We start from the raw sequence: 19,934 nt of genomic DNA, 5'->3' as shown, positions 1-19,934 counted from the left end.
AAGTTGGCCGTTGTCTTTGTTCAGCACAAGCACGACCGCAGAACCACCTCTTTGCTTATTATGAATGGGACGAACCAGAGCCTCGGTCATCCTCGTGCCTCAACACCTCCAGGCCGCGCACCATGGACGACAACGGTGGGTCGGGTGGTAAAGTCGCGAAGCTCCTACCCAACTTTGCTGCCAGGCGACGCTGGCGCAAGCAGTCCAGAGAGAGTTTTGCGTCGACGACTAGCAGCGAGGATGTTCCTCGCGGCCGAAGCCCACATGGCCGCGAGCCGTCGCTTGGTGACGACCCCTCGGAGCGCCCAGCGTCACAATCGCACCCTACCGAGGCCGTGATCGAGGAGAACGACCGAGTTGGAGAAGACGAAGAGGACGACAATATCAGCCCACTGGCAGACGAATGGGACAATGACCGGTAAGCTGTCTATCGTCCGTGTTTCCCCAGTCCTGCCTCTCGTTTTAAGGTTTCGAGTTGTCCAATTATCACTCCTTCTATCCTCCAGGATCTGTGTCGCAAGCGCAGGCACAAATTCCAAGTTCTTACGACCCAGCCCTCTTTTTCCCTTGTCAGCTGCATCCCGGTCCAAGCAGTAGCTGGACGCTGGACGGGAGCCTAGGGCTGGAGCCACCAGCCGTTCCCGTACGACGACACAGCGCAACTATACGGCCTCGACATGAGGCTTGTGTTGCTGTGCCTGCTCCTTCGGACGCCTTTTTATTACGCTCTACCTCCTCAAACGTGCTTACTGTGCATATGGGAAGCATTGGAGCAGACGGCAACGCCCACTTGGCCTAGCGGAGAAAGGGGCCAACCCAGAGGTATAAACTCCCTCCACATTTCCGTACAACAGTGTCATCGCACACCCTCGGGTTCCTCGCATTCGCATCTGAAGCCGGGCATCGCATCGCCAGTGCAGCGTGTCACACGTCCAAATCAGACAGAATGGGCAGGCGGCTACTGTACGTGCTAGATTGATTCCCTGTATTTTAGCCTCAAGACGGGGCCAGCAGGCTAGTCGCTAGTTTCCAAGGCCTCTCTCGTGTCTGGGCTCTGGGCTCTGGGCTCTGCACGCGTTGACGTACTCCTACGTACTACTACGTACTCCTCACCGACAGCCCCTCTCACTAATAACCCCAGTCTGTCCCGTCCCCTGGATTATACCGCTCCTGTCTATTGGGTGGTCGGCAGATATCGTGGTTATTTGCTCCCTCTTTCACTCGTTTGCATGCAAGTCTGTTCAGGAACCTTTGCGGCTCGACACAGTAGCGATTGATGCTTGCTCGTGTACCTGAGGCCAGATCGCCGCGTCGGATAGCTTGTTACACCGAGTCCTGCTAGTCTAGGAGGCAGCTCTGAGTCTGACACAATTGGAACCCTGGCAGATCACCGGTCCGACCCACCGTCCCTTCAAGCCATCCCTCGCAAATAGGACATTTGACGACATCATCACCCATTATCCAAGCAGAGCACGCACCCGAGGTGCAACACATCGACGCCCTGGCGAACAACAGCCGCGACAGCATCGCTAGGTCGGCCACCTACTCGGTCTCGGTCTCGTCCGACAATTCTGCCGTGCCGACTCGTCAGCTCTCCGGGAGCAAGACCGGCCTGCAGCCCCCCTTGGGCGTCTCGTCCAAGCGGTCCAGGTCGCCTGCCGGCAGGTTCAAGGACGTATTCAAGACCAAGAGGACCCCGAGCGCCACGCCGAGCTTAGGGAGCCAACATTCAGACCAGATTGATAAGACCGACTTCGCCTCCGAGACCTCGTCCCGGCCAGCTAGCTCCAGCTCCCAGACCGGCCAAACCTTAGCTGCCGCACCTGACGCAGATGACGCCGGGGTAGCCTCCTCCAACAAATCGTCACGCCGCTTCAAGTCGCGCCCTGCCATTGATACCTCCAACAGGCCCCGAACACCACCATCCTCAGAGCACAGTGCACCTGTTATAGTGAACACACCGCCGACGCCCACCGACCACTCCCACCCGCCGCAGGAAGGGGTCCCGGCGTCCCAAACCCCGCTCCAGAGCTCTGACCCGTCCTCGAGACCGACGTCGAGCGCATCGCAGCCCGGTGGCACGATATCGCACCGGCGCGGGAGATCCAGGTCGGGATCCGCCACAAGCGTTGGGCCTAGCAAGCTGTCCAACATCACTTTGGCGCCCTTGACCCCAACCCCTGAGAACGCCGTCCCGCCGACCCCGGGTGGTGGTTTCTTCTCCTCTGTCATATCAGCTGCACAAAACGCCGCCAACACTCTCAGCAGCACGGTCTCTACTGCAAACATCGGCATCGGTGGAAAGCCAAAGGCTCCCATACCCGCCGAGTCCCAGGAGGGAGACGGAGACACAACTGAAGTCGAGAGCTCGACGGGCATTTCCAGGGAGACCACTATGGCCGAACCTGCTGTGAAGACCCTGGGGCAGGGCGATCTCAGCTTGAGCCATCTGGGTATTCAAGAGTCTGGCAGCGCCGCCCCGACTCCGCAGGCATCCAAGTTCCCAGACCACGTAACCGACACGAGGTCTCGATCGGAATCTGCTCCAGATGCCCCCCCAAACCCGCAATTAGCCTTGTCAACAGATGATCTTGGTATCAACCGACCGAGATCTGTGTATGGGTCCACCGGTGATCAGACGCCGCCAACCAGTGTATATGAAGGCAAAACTGGCATTCATCGGAGCGGCAGTATTCGAAGTGCTATTGGGCGCAGGCGTAAGCGTGGCAGCACTGGTGGAACTGCTGGGACTACTGGAACTGGGACCACAATCGGGGCGGCCATTGCCGCCGCAAACGCCAGTGTAGCACATCCCCATGCTGCTGGGAGCGTGCCGAAGCTCACCGGCTTTGCCGTGGCGACCAAGAGGCGCAATCGTGACTTTCACAACCTATTCAAGAGCGTACCGGATGACGACTACCTGATTGAAGACTATAGTTGTGCTTTGCAAAGAGAAATTCTCGCCCACGGTAGATTATACGTATCTGAGGGTCACTTGTGCTTCAGCAGCAACATCTTCGGCTGGGTGACGACTCTGGTTATGAGCTTCGATGAGATAGTGTCCGTGGAGAAGAGGAGCACTGCCTTGCTCTTCAAGAATGGCCTCATGATCACCACGCTGCACGCCAAGCATGTCTTCGCTAGCTTTACGAGCCGGGACTCTACATATGATCTCATTGTCAACATCTGGAAGCTGGGCCATCCAACTCTCCGCAGCTCGTTGAATGGGGTGTCGCTTGATGAAACAGGAGGAGATAAGACCGAGAAAGTCGATGATCTGGAACCAATTGCGGACCATAGCGGATCGGGATCAGAGATTGCCGATGATGATGAGAGCGAGGAGGACGACGACGACATCTATGATGAGGATGAAGAGGACGATGAGGCCCCAGAATCAACACGCTTGGTAGAGACAAGCCTGACCGATACCGAGGCGGAAAGATCCACAACACGCAAAGCTTCTGGGCCATTGGCTACGAACGGGACTTCCGATAAGCCAGCCAATGGAGCGCCGGCTCCTGCTGGTGGAAGTGACTTCCCTGGCCCTGCCACCCACGCTCCAACCGAGTGTGGTGACGCAGCCTCGCATTATGAAAGACTGTTGGCCGACGAGATCATTGCTGCGCCCCTCGGAAAGGTCTACAATTACATGTTCGGACCGGCTTCTGTCAACTTCATGGCCAAGTGGCTTACTGTTGAACAGAAGTGTACCGACTTGCAGATGGAGGACAAGATTGGACTAACAGCGGACAACAAGTCGAGAGCTTTTACCTATATAAAGCCATTGAATGCATCGATAGGACCGAAGCAGACGAAATGTGTGGTCACCGAGACTCTCGAGAATATAGATCTGGAGAAGGCTGTCAATGTTTTGATCGTTACTCAGAATCCTGACGTACCGAGCGGAAACGTATTCAGCGTCAAGACAAAGTATTGTTTTTCGTGGGCCGAAAACAATGCGACAAGAGTACAAGTTAACTGCACCATCGAGTGGACGGGGAAGAGTTGGCTGAAAGGTAAGCTCTCACCTATTTCGCAAATTTATGTGGTTACTAATTGTCATCAGGTCCAATTGAGAAAGGTGCCAATGATGGCCAAATCCAGTATTGCAAAGACCTATTCGCTAGCCTAAAGGCAGCCATTACTTCTCGCCCTATTGCCGCTAATGGTGCAGTTGGGAAGGGTAAAAAGAGAAAGGGCAAGAAACTTCAGGAGACATCGAAAGAATCTCTTGCGGCAACTTCAGAGTCGATTGCCAAGGGTTCCCAGGATTGGGGCCTTCTGGAGCCCTTGCACGGGCTTCTTGGGCCCCTCGTGGACATCATCAAACCAATTCTCACCGGAAATGTGGTATATGGCCTGCTTGTTGGGCTTCTGGTGGCATCATGGTTTGGTTTTGGTCTTAATCCGCGTCAGAATATTGGGGGCTACGGGCCTGGTATAGGCTTCCCAGCACACCCAGAGCGTCTGATGGCGTACGAAGAGGTCTGGCGCCGCGAGGAAAGCGACCTTTGGGATTGGCTGGAAGAACGGGTTGGACTTCACCGCATAAATGACGACACAGCGCCCATCAGAAAACGAGTCGTTGAGCCGCGAACTATGGAGGAGAGACTGCGCGAGGACAGGATGACCGAGCGCGAGGTGGAGGAAGCGATAAGAGTCACGGAAGAGAAACTGCACGTGCTCAAAGAGGTGCACGACCGAAGAAAACCAAAAGAGTCGACGTACACGAGGCCGACAACAAGACCTGAAACAGACAGGTAAATGTCTTGAGGGAGAAACAGAGAAGGGGAAGGGGTGAGGATGAGAGAAACGTCGTCATCACATCGCGCGGTCGCGCATTCGTCTTCTATTCTAGCCATGCCAGCAAGTCTGTTTTGTAGTTTTACCATGTATACAAATACAATCGAAATATTCGAGTCAAATGTACTATTCATTGTTTCTAGAATGTGATGTTGTTGCTGGCAGTACCAAACTGACTTTCGACTGCCATTTAAGCTGCAACCCGCCATCATTTTGAGTCTTGAATGTGGCTTCAATCGTGGGCATGAATGGCTGCGTTCTCTATGCTAATCTCAACCTCTCAACCTGAAGGTCCATGCTGAACACGGACTTAAAAAAAATGCTGTTTGCAGGCAATCGGTACCTCGCTTCTATTTTGAACGGTTCCGGTCCCAAAGATGATACGGAAGGTCAGATAAGAGTGCCCCAAAGAGTCACGTTGCACAGTAACATGGTATTGGCCGAGATTCAGCGTGGTGGGATAGTCCGCGCTGAACGGGATACCGCATCCTATGAAGCCAGAGTGAGCTCCCGAGCCCGGCTGGAGAAGTGCCTTGAAGCAATCCTCTGCTGTGACAGTTTTGTCCAGGATTGACAGAAAAAGATACCAGGCGCCTCTCCCGATTGCAACGACAGCAAGAACTTGCTTGCTGATGTTGTCACTGCCAATGATCATCGTACTCAAGCAATGAGGTCTCTGGTACGTGTCTGGTCGAAAGGAAAGTCTCTCGGTAACGGTTATCCTTCTTGCAACAACGGAAAACTTTATCGGGGGAAAGCGAAGATGGCGGTTATCACACAAGAGGCAGCACATTCTCGTAGGGTGACCTCTAGAACAATTGCATTTTGATTTGGCGGCCGATAATTGAAATGACCCCCGTCATTTGACCCTTGAAGCTGACTCTGTTGTTGGACTGGCTTGTGCTCGTAGGAGGCCTGTACAGATAGATTACGGGCCGTTCTTGGTCCCGCTGGGTACGTGAAGGTGGGCCTCTTTTCAGGGTACAAGCTATGCACGCGTAAGAGACGCCATCATACCCAGGCTCGGAGACCGGAAACAGAGGAAGCTGAATGTGAAGGCCAGCGTTTGTAACGCTATAGTCTGGTTTCTGGGCCGAAGATTCAATGTCAAAGATTGGGGTTGGTCGGAGCACAAACACGACTTGTTTCGGTAAACCTAGCAAGCAATACTACTACGGCAGAAGAGCGTGCTTTGAAAGAAATAGAAGAATTCGAATCAGTTAGTAGGCTCTAAAAGAGGAGTAATCACTATGTTGTTGGATTCAGCTTGCCGTAGACGATAGGTCAAGGATAAACGCTCGCGCTCGTCTGAAGATTCCTCCAATGTGAAACTTGTGCACGACCTCAGGCTGTGGGTGACGAATTTATCGTGAAAAGTTTTGGTGGACGAAAATGAGATCCTGCTACTGATAAAGTATGAACGGCAGGTAGGCTTAAGGCTACTCATTCCTTACTTGAAGGTGTTAGGAACCTTAGAGCCCAATGGACGAAACCTATGTTATTTCCAGATGGATATAGTAAGGGCAACATTGCAATTGCCACGATATCTTCAGCATTTCGATGCCAAAACGATTTTATTATCAGACTTTCTACGAACAGTATATGATATATTTCTATTAAGCTGAGTGCTAATGGTTCATTTTTCCTTATTTCCCTCTAAACAACTCACTCTGAATCAAAAAGCACCCAGTGGAGCAAGTCAATCAACCTTTGAACAGAACGCTTTGGCTATTACATTAACCTTGACAATGCGGCAGAAAACCCCACGGCAATCGAGTTCACGCTGATTTAACTCATTTGTGCATGTCTGACACATGTTATATCCTGCCCTCGTACGAAGGTATGTCTATCCGAAACACACATCGCTCTTACAGACGCCAATGGAAGGGAGTCACTGGTACCTTGAGCCCTGCCTTGAAGGCTCTAAGTCTCGGCAAGCGGATGAGGCGCATTCAGCCTAGTAATCCCAGCTACATTGCAACATCATTCGCTCCACTACGCCCAGCTGCTTGAATATTCTGATTTCCCGAGGAAGACCTTTGCGGATCTGTTTGAGATGGTCCTTGCATCCCCACTTGAAAATTGTGGTTGCGACGATACATGGGTGAAGTCCCGAGGTTCACAGCGTTGTCCAATGGGAGTCCTTGCTGGACCGATACACCAGGTTGACCAGAATTGTACGCCGGGTTGTTCCAAATCCCAGGCGAGAAGGAGGAGACGAGATGGGTGTCCCCCAAAAATGCAGCTGGGTCATGTAAATCGGCCAAGAATATGTCATCTGCAGCTTGGAAGCCTTGCGCTTGGAGATGTGATCCAGGAACACTTTGCTGAATCTGAATAGGCCATGGGGCTGTCAGATTCGCTTGTGAATTGATGTCGTAGTGGGTGTGCGAGGAGAGGGGATGGTATCCAGGTTGGGGACCAACGAACCGGGTCGACAGACTAGAGTATAATGGCCCACGTGATTGTTGTATATGATTGAGAGTAGGAATTGGCGTTTGAGGAAAGCGAAGCGTACCGTTAGCTGATATGGACGTAGGCGACGCCGCATTTTGCGGTGCAGGTGGTGATTGAATGTATGCGGCTCCATGCTGGTTGTCATGCATTTGCAAGACGTTTTCAAGACTGTTAGAGAGTGAGGCAGGGCCTGTAATAATAGGTCAAAAAGCAGTTTCAAGTCGTTCATTGTTTTACTCACCCGAGGCATCTTGGTGAAACGGTACGTTAGCATTATGTTGAGTTTGACGACTTCTTTCCAAAAAGTTGTCCAAGAACACTCGAAACCAATCGCAAAGTATCCTTGTTAATTCATTGTCATCTCTTGATTGACGGATTTGAGACGCGAGTGTTGACGTAATACTTTCGCCAAAATCTTGTCGTAATGTTGAAAAAACATCTGTTAAGATTGAGGAAGGGCCTGAGTCCGCCCAGGGTGTCATTGGGACCGCTCGTTCAGGGAAGATCAGTGTGAAAATGGAGTACCATTGCCCAACAGCATTACCTCGCTGACCCTTAGGACATTTGCCGAGAGACTGCTTTTGCTTTTCCGTTATACTCCTCGAGGATACGTCAGCCGCACGTGGTTGACAGCCGCCTTCGGAAATATGATTATCCCTGGATTCCTGACCTTGAAAGACATTTTGGCATCGCGAGCAGTAGAATTGAACATAGTGACTTCGTTGTATGTGCTGCTTCAAGCGTGCAATGCTCTCAAAAGCTTCTCGTATGCAATGCGGAAACAGCAGAGGGTAAGCTTTGCAATACACGCAGGCGAATTTCCTGTGAATAGGCTCACCCGCAGGTTCTTCGGCAACTTCTACCTCTGCCTGAGTACTTCCATTTTGAGAATTCATTTCATCTGAAGGCCCAGAGCCTGAAGCTGGTATGCCGTGGTGATGATTTTCACTTGCTGGAGATGTGATATCAAAGGGGCCTTCATGGTTGCTATATGTGTTCTGATTAGGACATTGGCGTAGACCTGAGGCTCCTCCAAGAATCGAGAGATTTACTGGATTCGCTCTGACCGGGAAAAGAGGCGGATCCTCAACAGAATCGTTCGACTCCCAGTCTAATGTGTCGTCGTCCAAGTCATCAGATGTCTGTTCCTCCAGGAGACTCCCGGTGGTTTTATCGTCATCGCTGTCTATCCGCAGAGCAGCTCCATCCTCAACAATTTTTGCATGAGAGGTTTGTGGGATCGAAGGTTCCCCAGTCTCGGGAGCGGTGATGATTTTACCCTCAATATTTTTGCGTTTCTCCGCTGTAGACAGTGGTGAAATCATCGCTGGCGAAATCCGGCAGCAAGGATCAGCTACATCAGTACTATTCTCTATGGCTTCGTATTGGTCCTCTACAAAACTCTCATGGAGGTTTTGGGGTGATACCTGAGGCCTGGAGAACTCATGATTAATGATATGCCCCGTCGACCAATTTCAAGAAGAGCAGCTTATTGCTTCTTTGACCAAGGAGCGATGCAGATATAACGGGCATAGCTTCTTGGGCAGCTTGGCGGTCTGACCTCGACGACAAACAGTGATCAAGCACTGACCATTGAGATCTGCGTCGCCCGAATTGAATGCAAGAGGTAAAGCAAAAAAAAAAAAAAAAAAAAAAAAAAAAAAAAAATACTCACACAGTAACATTCTCTGTGAAAGTTTCCTGTCGCATGATCCCCAAACCCCCCCTGCCCCCATCGTGCTCCACAGGCTTGGTCGAACAATGCCGCTCCACTGTAAAAGATGGGCCACCTGATGATGCATGTCCATAGCTACTGTGTAATGAGCTTGCATAGTCCGCCCGCGAGTTTGAGAAAATGGAAGTCAATGAAAGTCTGGAACTGATCCCGGGGTGTTTCAGAATGCGTTTGATCTGATTCTTCCTATAGCCAGTTGCGTAGTCAAGTGCGCTTAATTTCTTACAATCTTTGTGGGTTGAGTCCGCACCATGCTGCACGAGTAACTTTATTGCATCGATTGCTCCAGTATCCTTAGAGATTCCTCTTCCAGCAAATCTGACAGCAGCAATAAGCGGTGTCTCCCGACTTGGCCCAAGGGCGTTGATTTCCAAGGCTATCTTGGACCGGCCGCTCTTATCGTTGGCGATGAAAACTTTGATCATCTCGAAGCACCCCTTGCTGCAGGCAATGAAGAAAGGACTGCGTTCATGGTTGTCCAAGATATTTGGGTTGGCACCGTGCTTAAGGAACTCATCAGTCTTGCGTATATACTCAGCCTCGCACGCGAGTGTCAACGCAGTCTTTCCATTCTCATCCTGGATATCAAGGATCGATGTATCACTCTCAAGAAGCAGCTTCATCATCTTGAAACCTCCGGAGTCACCGAATTTGCGACACAACAGCAAGCGATGCAAGCTTGTACGCCCATGGTCGTCAAGCGTGTTGGCCATTGCTCCACATTCTAATAGATCTCTGGCGTAGTCTGAGTTGCATGTGTCAGCGGCCAGTAGCAATAGCTTCGAGGCTATCGAAGACATCCTATGGCTAGTAACAGTTCGCGCCGTGAAGCGGAGCATAGCTGTAAACTCCTCGCGGTGTTCGAACTTCACGGACTTCTCAAGCGGCGACAGTCCGTGTTTCTTGTTCACCTCATAGAACTGATCTTTCTCGAATTCATTAGATTCGCACCATTGGTTGGCAAGCGCCATCCGTCCTAGGATGACCTCCTTCGCGATCCACCGCGGAATCTTCGTTTCATCTTGGAAATAGTCGCTCTCCAGGCCAATGTTACCTTGCAGTTCAAGGACGTCGGCTAGATCTTGAGCTATCGGTATCAGAGATGCCCGGTCGCAGTACTTGGAATTCAGGTAGGTCTCCAAAGCCAGGTGAAGGTAGTGATTAGCCATCTGCAAGCTTTGGGGGCCTCTCTTCCTCAGGTATAACAGAGCTGTTGTAGAACATAGCTTCCCCCATTTTTTGTTTTGCAGAAAACTTTTCTTGGATTCCAGATCAGCCAGGCCAGGAGGCGGGAATGTGACACTCTCCAGGTTGTCGCAATCGATAAGGATTTGAGTATATTGCAGATTCCAGTCGAGGATCTCATCCCCAGTGGTTGGGTTCGTGTTCAACTTTGACTTCCATGCCATCTCCAAAACCTTTGCGTGGACTTGAGATATGGAATGGCCGGAAGCAGTCGCTTCGCCCATGGACTTTAGAACGTCCCGCAAAGGGATGCTTCTTTGCCATGCCGGTATCGACGATGCATGGTCGGATGCTCTCTCCGCCAGTGTGGTTTGGGTAAAGCTCAAACACTCCCACTCATCCTGCTGTTCAGCATTATGTGTCGTACCAGACATGGCGCAAGTTGATGGTTATTCTGGAGCAGGGAGTCTGGAAACAAATGATCGAATCAGACTGAAATTTATCTACGAGGAAATGGTCATTTGTTTGCAGGTCTTTGTTGCAGGTCGATGTCGGAAAGTTGTTGTTTAATGAATGCAAAGCATTCATTTGACGCAACCTTAAGAGACCAGGACGTGGAGCAAATATAATCACTGGAGGTGGACGCGCCAGGATGGCGCACCCTCAACTGTCCCAGAAGTCAGATCTAAACCAAGGTAGAAACTATCTTCCCCGGCCCCACAGGATCCCCATGGGGTTCGGTGCTTCCAAGTTCCCCCGATATTGCTGCCCCTTGTGGCAATATGCAAGTCTCGAAGGTCTAAAGTCATATCAGCTCACATTTCATGGTTCGTCCGGCTAGAGTGTGCAGACCCTGCCAAAATTGCCGCACAGAGAGCGATGACTTCGAACGCGATCGCTCGGGCCTTGCCTTGTCCTTGTCCTTCTATTTTTGGTACAAGTCGCCCAATGATGATGAAGGCGGCAATGTGGAAATTGACGGCAAGGTAAGTAGCAGGCAGCTTAGGCTTGCAGAAAGTGCACATTGGCAAAGTCATTGGCTGCCCAGGTGTTTTCATGGATGACCCCAGTAGCGTATCTGGTATTCGTCTGGTGTATTTGCAGTACACGTCAGATAAAGTTTGGGCTGCGCTGGTCCAGTGGTGCCATAGGCTACAGAAGCGCCACAGCCTTGGAAGAAGCAGAACAGACGTGCTCTACGGCCTATGTGCTATATTCCGCCGCCTCCCTTTCCTTGTGCCGGTGAAAACAGCACAGTGTGTGCTTTACACTCACCCTACAGGCTTCTTTTGCAGACAGCACAAATTGTGTTCTATGGCAGACCACATTATGCGCTCATGGCAACAGCTTGTTTCGTATCTGCGGGCACTGACGTTATGAACCTCGCAAGAGGTGGCATCACCGTGATCAGACTGCAGGGCCTTGTAGCGATTGTACCATTTGGGCGGAATCCTGTATAGCGGATCCCTTGTGTCGGTTTGTCTTTTCACTCAATCTCCCAGACTTGATCGGCTACAATTTTGGCGACAGCTCTTCCAGTATACTTGAAAGCGTTCACAAGAGCACATCGGTGCGCTAAGAGTTCTGTGACCGCAGCACTGCCCCCGGAAGCGTGACCGCAACATTGCATTTGACACAGGACTGGTCAATCAAATCAGAAGCGGGTCTTGGTGCCTTACAAGTTTATTACAGGCTCTTCGTCCTGACACTAGCTGCTCTACTCATGTCACTTTTAGTCACTGTCATCCAAGATGGCCATTCCAGAGCAACCAGAGGATGTTTTTAGACTACAACACATCTTTGAGCGCTTATGGACCAAGATCACGAAAAGGAGAGTCAGCTCGAGAGCTCTGCGCGTAGATGCACGTTTCGAGGATATTTTGTGTAAGCAATCCCTTGTGTATGGCATGACCTAAAACCATTCCAAGCAGGTGGCTCACTCTACCTAACCCAGAGATGCTGATCCCAGATATTATAGGCGATATTCGAGACGAGGACCTCCCATCTGACGTTCGACTATTCCATAAACATTACCTCCCAGATGTCCATTATGATCGACTCCTCAGGGCAGCAAGAGTTGCCAAACACCCAAAGGCTTATGAGGATATTTGCCGTGTCGACCTTGATTGCTCAAAGAAACCTGGTCTGGTGAACCTTAGTCGTGAAGAAAAAGTGGCGCTCCTGAAAGAATATGACTCTGTTATTCCAGAGCCAGGCATGCTTGTCGTTATCCTCACAGTCTCTCTGGCAGCCTTGCTACAGGGGCACGTTCAGTCATCTATCAACGGCGCATCGCTTTACCGCGAGATCCTCAATATTAGCACCTCAACTCAGAAGCACATGCTCGAGGTATTCCCAAATCGTCCGTCAAACGGTGACTGGATATTGGGTATCACAAATGCAACGCCTTTTCTGGCCGCTGCGGCCTTCGGATGCTGGATGGCATTGCCACTGAGCGACAGGCTTGGGCGCCGAGGTGCAATGACGGTTGCTGCTTTCATGGTCCTTGGTACCTCGATATTGATGGCCGTAATCGTGACCATCGACACCGCCATTCCCAAATGGCAGATACTACTTATAGTAAGGATCATAAATGGAATGGGTAAATCACATCATCTTGTAGCGAGCCACGGGCTTTCCAGATTGTCAATTGACTGGTATTCCAGGCATGGGGATCAAAGCTGTGAATACGCCAATGTTGGCTTCTGAGACCGCGATCTCATATTGGCGTGGAACTTCGGTCCTTGCGTGGCAATTATGGTGAGTGCACTTACTTTAAATTTGTGGTAGATGCTAAATTCTGCGCTTTTCCAGGGTGGCATTCGGAATAATGATCGGATTTATCTTCAACGCTGTGTTTTCTACCTTCATTGGCGACAATCAGACCACACTTGCGTTCATTCTCGGTGCGCCAATTGTGCCCTCCGTTGTTTTACTCTTGGCACTTTGCATTTGTCCTGAAAGTCCACGTTATTACATGAGGAGTCATCGATACAGACCATCCAAAGCATACATGGTACTGAAGAGACTTGGACGATGTGAGGTAAGTTTTCGAAGAAATGCTTGGCTCAATCATCATGACTGACACATATGAGCTCATCGCCCTGAGAGATATCTATCTACTTCACCAGTCGCTACACAGGAGACAAGACCACAAGGATGAGTTACAAGAGCACTACATCGGACTCCGCGGGTTTGCGAAACAGTACGCACAATTGTTCTCAGTGCCAAGATTGAGGAATGCCCTCGTCAGCACTTGTATCATGGCACTTTCTCAGCAACTGTGTGGAAGTAAGTGCAACCAGCCGTCTATGAGCAAAAGCTAATTTCGTGACAAAAGTCAACGTCCTCGCGTTCTATTCAGGTAAGGCTCATATCCGATACTTACCTAATTATTACTCACGGCTATCAAGGTGTCATGTTCTCGAACATGGGCAATTCAAAGAATCAGTCGATGTACTACAGTATTGGTTTCGGTATGGACAGCCGCTTACACACTACGCAGAATAACAAGACATACTGACACTGTGTTATCAGGTGCTGTCAATTTCCTGTTCGGCATACCAGCATGGCGTACTATTGACACTATTGGAAGGCGAAAGTGGGTACTTGCTACCCTGTTGCCAATGGCTGTCATGATGGCAGGGGCTTCAGCATCATTTGTGCCTACAATCCATGACGAGAACGCTGTTTCAGTGACTACCACACTTGTCGCAGTGTTTTTGTTTCGTAAGTCATCTGCCCTGTAGACATTCAAATTACCATATGTAACAGTCATATCACAGTGCACGCGGCACTATATTCGCCGGGACTAGGTCAGTAAGCACGATGCACAAGTTTGTGGTCTCATTCTCATTTCAACAGGGCCAGTTCCCTTTACGTTATCAGCGGAGAGGTACGTAGAGAACAATAGAAACTTGACTTAGGCGTCAACTAATGGCGGTGCAGCTTTCCTTTATCACACCGTGAAGTAGTATGTCAATTTTTCGTCGCCGAGCATCGATCTACTTCAAAAGTTCGTGTGCCTAATTCACTAACGCAGGGCTGTGCTTTCGCCATATCTGTGAATCTCTTCTTTGCTGGACTTCTAACACTATTACTGCCAGTGTGAGTAGACAGCTTACGCATCAGTGCGCGAAAAATGGCTCACTGCTGAACAGTCTTTTGTACTGGCTTACAAGCCCAGGACTGCTGTGCGTATTTGCCGTGCTCAACTTGTTATCATTCGTGCTGGTTTTCCTCCTCGTTGAAGAAACCCGTCAACTTTCTTTGGAAGCACTTGAATCCATCTTTGAGAGATCAAAGACAGACTTCTTGCATCACCAGATCTTTAAGTATACACCTTGGATATTTAAGAAATATGCACCGTGGCTGCTAAAGCATTGGATCCGGCTTTTTGTCCCTTCAAAGTATCTTGGAAGCCGAACGCAAGTGGGGCTACACTTCGAGTCTGGCGGTCTGCTGGTAGAGAACTACGACCCTATGCCCTATCCACCCGGCATCGAATCAACGAATGGGTGGCACGCCGAGCTCTCACCGGAAGATCCTCATGCATGAAACGAATGAGTGGCGCGCAACTTTGAATCGAGCTTGAACATGAATCACCCCGATAGCGAGCTTCATGGAGTAAGTAGCATACTCGAAGGCGTGCGATGGTAGCTAATAATAATTTTAAGGGGATTGCAATATTTGACTTTGGGGGTTTGGATCGGGCTGAGTCAGGTTTCTTTCCCTTTAGATTTTCCTTTGGATGCTCGTCTTCAAGTCACAGCAGCATAGGGCTGATTGTGAAACTGGGAATCAGGCGAGATATTAGTAGTACACCAGGATAGTTAACAAAGAAAATTTCGTCCATATTATAGGCCGAAAATCAAATAGACCATTTCCTTTGCGTGCTTCAGTGGCTCTGGTTTTCTCCGATAAACGTATTCGGTACTAGTGGTTGACCAGCTGTAAATGAGGGAATGAGTAACAATTTGTAGCACAATTTGTCTTAGTCGGCAAGATCGAGCTGTGGCGCACAGAACACAGCCTTTTGTGATTCTCGTAGACCCTGCCTTGAAGCGAGCCACGGAACGCTGTTCCATGCATGCCACTGTCTTTAGTCCCTATGTCCCTCCCGCTTGGTACGAATTGTGGGTTTCAAAACAAACACACAACTAAAACGGAAGCAATTCAGCTGATGCTCTTGTTCGACTCAAGTACCCTAGCACGAGAGCCCTATTTGTTTAGTAATAAAGTGCCAGAGTGTGTTCAGAGTGTGCCTTTGACCACTGGCTTGTTCACTGATGACGTTCCGAGTTTGCCACTTGCAGCTATCTTGATGTGTCACTAACGCAGTTGTTGACACAAAACTGGACGCTAGCAGCATTGTCGCTCTACCAACAATAGCTATGTTTATACCCTGCGTAGGTTCAATCTGGGAATGAGAACTGAGGTACAAAAACATTTCGTGCTTTAATCATGTCCCACAATGCGGTAGATGTAGATGAAATGTGTCAAGAGGCTTTATCATGGCCGTTGCCTTTCGGTGTTATCTTGAATATAAAATTCGCCGTGAAGTATGTGTCAAGGCTATCAAAAGCCAATCTGGATTTCTCCAAGAGTAGAAATAAAACCAACCTACTGGTGTAGCCTACTGTTATACTCAATATAAGGCAAGGACCGACTCCCCACAATGGTACAGGGAAATCTACTATTCAATAACCGTTGGTGGTCAGTGGTCATGGCTCACGGCAAAAGGCAGTACGGTCAGAGGTAAGATGACCTTATGAATGTTTGCCATGGAATCTAATGGGTTCAAACAGATATACGGATAATTGCATATGTAGCTGCAATTGTCAGGCAGGACAAGGGTGTAGGAGCTCGAAGTCTAAAGCGGATGGTGCCGATAATTCATGGCACAGGATATTTGGGGGGTGTACTGACATCACGAGAAATGACTTATAATGGTTTACTATTCCAAACCTTCCGTCTCGATTCAGCGGTTTAGAGCCACGTAGCACTTGATACTCAGCACAGTGGACGAATTTTTGGATATATTTTGCTTTGAAATCTCACAAAATTTGCTTCCGTCGTAACCAGTTTTGATACTCTCATACGTAGGCTTCCCAGAAGACATCCTCACCGTCAGTCGTCACCTCGTATCCTGCTTCGTTCAGCAAGTAGACATAGTGAAACAGACTTTTCTCCCCGTTCAACTTTGCAATGTCTATGGTGTCAAGTGCTTCTCCCTCGTAGCCTGGGGGAAACCACCCTGCGGTACAATATGTTCTTTGTTGCGGGTCAGCCTTTCTTCGAAGCAAGTATGATATAGTTGATGAAGCGCTCCGGTATACTGCGACATGTAAAGGGGTCCAACCATGGGTATCGACGAAGTTTGGAACGCTCAGATTCAACGAGATCATATCTCTCATGCCCATTGCACTTGTACCCAGGTGAAGCAATGCCTCCAGAGTCGATGTGTTGTCCATCAAAGCCGCTATGTGGACAGGAGTCCATCCTTGATTCGTGATGTAACGGTCAGGAAATGGGGAAGCACCTAAGCGGTGCAGGAGCCCTATATCATTGGCTGTACCAAACGCTGCACATCTGTGAAGCGCCGTCCAGCCTTGAGAATCTTTGATCTCATCAAATAACAAATCATACCCTAGCACAGCGGCAAATTCGTAACCGTGAATCGAGCTATCACGGTCATAAAGGTAATGCAGTATTGACCAACCTCCGGCGGAGCAATAAGTGGGATCGGCTCCATGGGCCATAAGTATGCGTACAGTGTTTAACATACCATGGGCTACTGCGACCTGCAAAGGAGAGCTGACTCGAGTTAGTGTCATAACTTCCAGAATAATGAGCTATGAAATGGAGATTCTCACCTGTAGAGACTACCAGTTGGAAGATCAGGTTCTGCACCTTCTCGGAGAAGAAGCTGTACGATCTCTTCATGGCCATAGGAAATTGCCATCTATCGCTATTAGCTACGGTTATAAACGTTTCATTGATCACGGCATACACTAAGTGGTGTGACGTTCTCCCATGTCATATCATTGGGTCCCGCAGAACGCGATACTAGCAGCATCCTGACTTTGTCGGCATTCCCATATTTGCAGGCCACCAATATATCTGCATCTCCTGGAATGCGATTTCGCACTGAAACATTCAATGATATCGGACAATTCCATTCAAAACAGGCCGCCAGTTGCATGGTAAGGACTCGACTCCTGTATGTCGTCATCCGGAATAGAAGTGAATGCAAGTGTTTTCTCTGATTGAGTTTGCAGTATTGGAGTTCCAACCGATCGCTTAGAGACCATACAGCCCTCACGGATGCAGCGAACTGACTGCGTTTAGGGGGAACGTTGATATCGTTCGCGACATTTATCGTCCGTTCGAGTTTGTTGCGTGATATTTCCTGCAATCGTTCCTCTCTGATACTAACGGACAAGTTCCGTGTGTACACGTCAAGTTTAGAATGAAGGATAGTATTTGAGTGACTAATATGGTAAATATTAATATTAACCATGGTCTGAAGACAGTGGCTTACGTGAGGCTTAGCAGTAGGTTGGCATTTAGGATGGATATAGCATGCTCCAACCTGCCGGCGAACTTATCGAGTTGGTCCGACGTACACGCTAGACGGACGGATGCCCAACCTCGGGTGATGGGATTCTTTCCATTCTCAATCTTTTCACCTATCCGTAGACGATTTTCAGTAGTCGTTAGCTCCCTTTTGCAGAAACGCAGGGCCGAGTGCATGTTCGATATGTAGAGGCCAGATTTTTCTAAATCTTTTCCCTGGTCAAGCAGATTCTCCACACTGACGGCAATATAGTAGACTTGCAAGACAACATCTCGCAACCGAGTAGCTCCCACTGAAGCGTGAGACACTCCATCGAGAACTTGCTTCAAAGTTTTGGCACTCCGTGCTAACTGGACGGCGAGTGATATAACGGCAATAATACTTGCCGCGCCGCTCAGAGGATCCATGGCATCAATTCAGAGAGATTAATGCAGCGCAATAATACTTCTAGGTGAGTATACACTTCGTGAAGAATTGTCAAGAGTCGAGATCCATGGCAGACGAACCGAGACATAAGTATACTGGTATCCTCGCAGCAAACATTCCGGGCACTGATGTTCTTTTCGGTGAAAGCACTGCCATCTGCAGGCTGCAGACGATTCTGTCGTAGAAGCCGGGCTCCAAGCTTGCGTTGTGCAGCAGTCCGCACTTTGATGTTTACAAATCAGATATCCTATTCGCTAGTGTGCATGAATTGACGCAAGTCATCGCATAGCCGGCCTACCACGGTGCCTTCAATGTAGGCGACTGCCAGTCATCGTACAGCCCAAGACACCATTGTGCCTATGATGCGCTGGCAGTTGTGTAGGCTCCCTGCCCTGCAGGTGTAGCATTGTGGGGAATAGACATACGCCCGCATGAACATGGACTCTTCAGCATTGGCTGACCCAGGAGCAGCTGAATGCGACAATGATCTATGATTGCTAGCTATATATACAACTCTGCTGATTCTTGAGGAACGTCTGAAATGAACTTCGTTGTCCTTGTCCACGCTCCATTGCCTGTGTAACTTGCATAACGTCAAACTATAGAGCTGCAGGCGGATTCATTATCCATCGTGCTCTAGCAATCATGGCGACGGCGTGTACAAACCAGGTCAGCCGGCATCTCTCACTTGGGAAAAAAATTAATTTTTACATAAAAACAAGTATAAATTTTGATGGTACAACATCTCGGAGAGTAGTAGAGCATGGTAGGTGCAGCCACAAGTATAGTCACAGGTGCAGCTGCAGCTGCATAGTCATACGTAGATAGTGAGCTCGGGCTGGTGACATGTGGTATAGAATTGTGGCTTGAGAAAATGTGGCTATACTTTTCGTGTTTCGTTTATTCAATTTCCCTCTTTCCATAGCTTTTAATACACTATCGCACTTTATGCCTTCATTTCACGACTATTCGGGTTGGCGACCGTCGATTTATACGTCTATTTTAGCTATACGAACAATGTACGTTCGATTCGTCGACACTGACGAGGAGGACTGCGTTGGCTAAGGTTGTGTTACTTGGGAAATATGGCCCAGGAGCACTACTCCAGTTCAATAGTCACATCAAAAGAAAAGTTACAAAGAATAATTTAACATTCTTTTAAGCCGATCGGTCAGCCTGAACTAGTACGGGGTCTCATATTCTGTGTTTGTCAAACTCCTGAAGATCAGTGCTGGTGTGTGACATGGCTCTGTTTCGGACCCCAGATCCAATCCCGACCTGTAACTAGCCGGGCTAACTTGCGGGAGTCATACCATCAACGGCAACAGGATGAAAGTCCAACAACGAATGGGTGACGCGCACATGACCTACCTGTTCGAGCCCCAATCGTGGACCCAGACGAGTTTCACCCCCCTTATCATAGTATGTCTTGGGACCTCGCCAGACTTGCCCGTTCCATGAGGCTATGGTCGTAACGAGCAAATATGCCTCGATGGAGTGTTCCAGACAACGGCACTTTCGTTTCTGACTTGACGACCTAGATCCTTGACAGTCTCCGTCGAATTATTTTGGTAAACATGATGGGACCACCGCCACATAAAGACTACAGATTTGCATCTTCACTCACAGTGACCGACAGGACTCTGGGGCTCTTCACTGACATGACTCCCGGACTCTCATTTACGTCACGTCTATGATAATACCGATTTTGAAGTCGCCAACGTTGAATTTGGTCAGCAAGCCGGACGA

At 49.4% G+C, this 19,934-nt stretch overlaps 4 protein-coding genes across 4 annotated transcripts; 2 read left to right on the top strand and 2 right to left on the bottom strand.

Moving 5' to 3' along the window:
• Positions 1–122: 122 nt before the first annotated feature.
• JN550_001149 (uncharacterized protein) lies at positions 123–4,764 on the top strand (the record flags this gene model as incomplete). Its single annotated transcript, XM_049309871.1, has 3 exons — positions 123–418; positions 1,387–4,016; positions 4,067–4,764. 3 exons carry the CDS (start codon positions 123–125, stop codon positions 4,762–4,764), a joined length of 3,624 nt encoding a protein of 1,207 aa, XP_049177055.1.
• A 2,009-nt stretch (positions 4,765–6,773) lies between these two features.
• JN550_001148 (uncharacterized protein) lies at positions 6,774–10,614 on the bottom strand (the record flags this gene model as incomplete). Its single annotated transcript, XM_049309860.1, has 4 exons — positions 6,774–7,450; positions 7,502–7,510; positions 8,099–8,563; positions 9,222–10,614. 4 exons carry the CDS (start codon positions 10,612–10,614, stop codon positions 6,774–6,776), a joined length of 2,544 nt encoding a protein of 847 aa, XP_049177054.1.
• A 1,317-nt stretch (positions 10,615–11,931) lies between these two features.
• JN550_001147 (uncharacterized protein) lies at positions 11,932–14,737 on the top strand (the record flags this gene model as incomplete). The annotated part of the gene is made up of 13 exons (XM_049309849.1): positions 11,932–12,064; positions 12,159–12,782; positions 12,847–12,940; positions 12,995–13,223; positions 13,276–13,471; positions 13,521–13,544; positions 13,594–13,656; positions 13,718–13,909; positions 13,966–13,995; positions 14,045–14,075; positions 14,129–14,153; positions 14,223–14,287; positions 14,341–14,737. 13 exons carry the CDS (start codon positions 11,932–11,934, stop codon positions 14,735–14,737), a joined length of 2,103 nt encoding a protein of 700 aa, XP_049177053.1.
• A 1,538-nt stretch (positions 14,738–16,275) lies between these two features.
• JN550_001146 (uncharacterized protein) lies at positions 16,276–17,258 on the bottom strand (the record flags this gene model as incomplete). Its single annotated transcript, XM_049309838.1, has 3 exons — positions 16,276–16,996; positions 17,056–17,144; positions 17,193–17,258. 3 exons carry the CDS (start codon positions 17,256–17,258, stop codon positions 16,276–16,278), a joined length of 876 nt encoding a protein of 291 aa, XP_049177052.1.
• Between the last annotated feature and the right edge of the window lie 2,676 nt (positions 17,259–19,934).

The sequence above is a fragment of the Neoarthrinium moseri genome (assembly GCF_022829205.1).
Source record: "Neoarthrinium moseri strain CBS 164.80 chromosome Unknown scaffold2_Wmoseri_CBS_16480, whole genome shotgun sequence".
Taxonomy (NCBI): Eukaryota; Fungi; Ascomycota; class Sordariomycetes; order Amphisphaeriales; family Apiosporaceae; genus Neoarthrinium; species Neoarthrinium moseri.
Note: the sequence above shows the minus strand (reverse complement) of the source record. Positions and strands in the feature narration are given on the sequence as shown.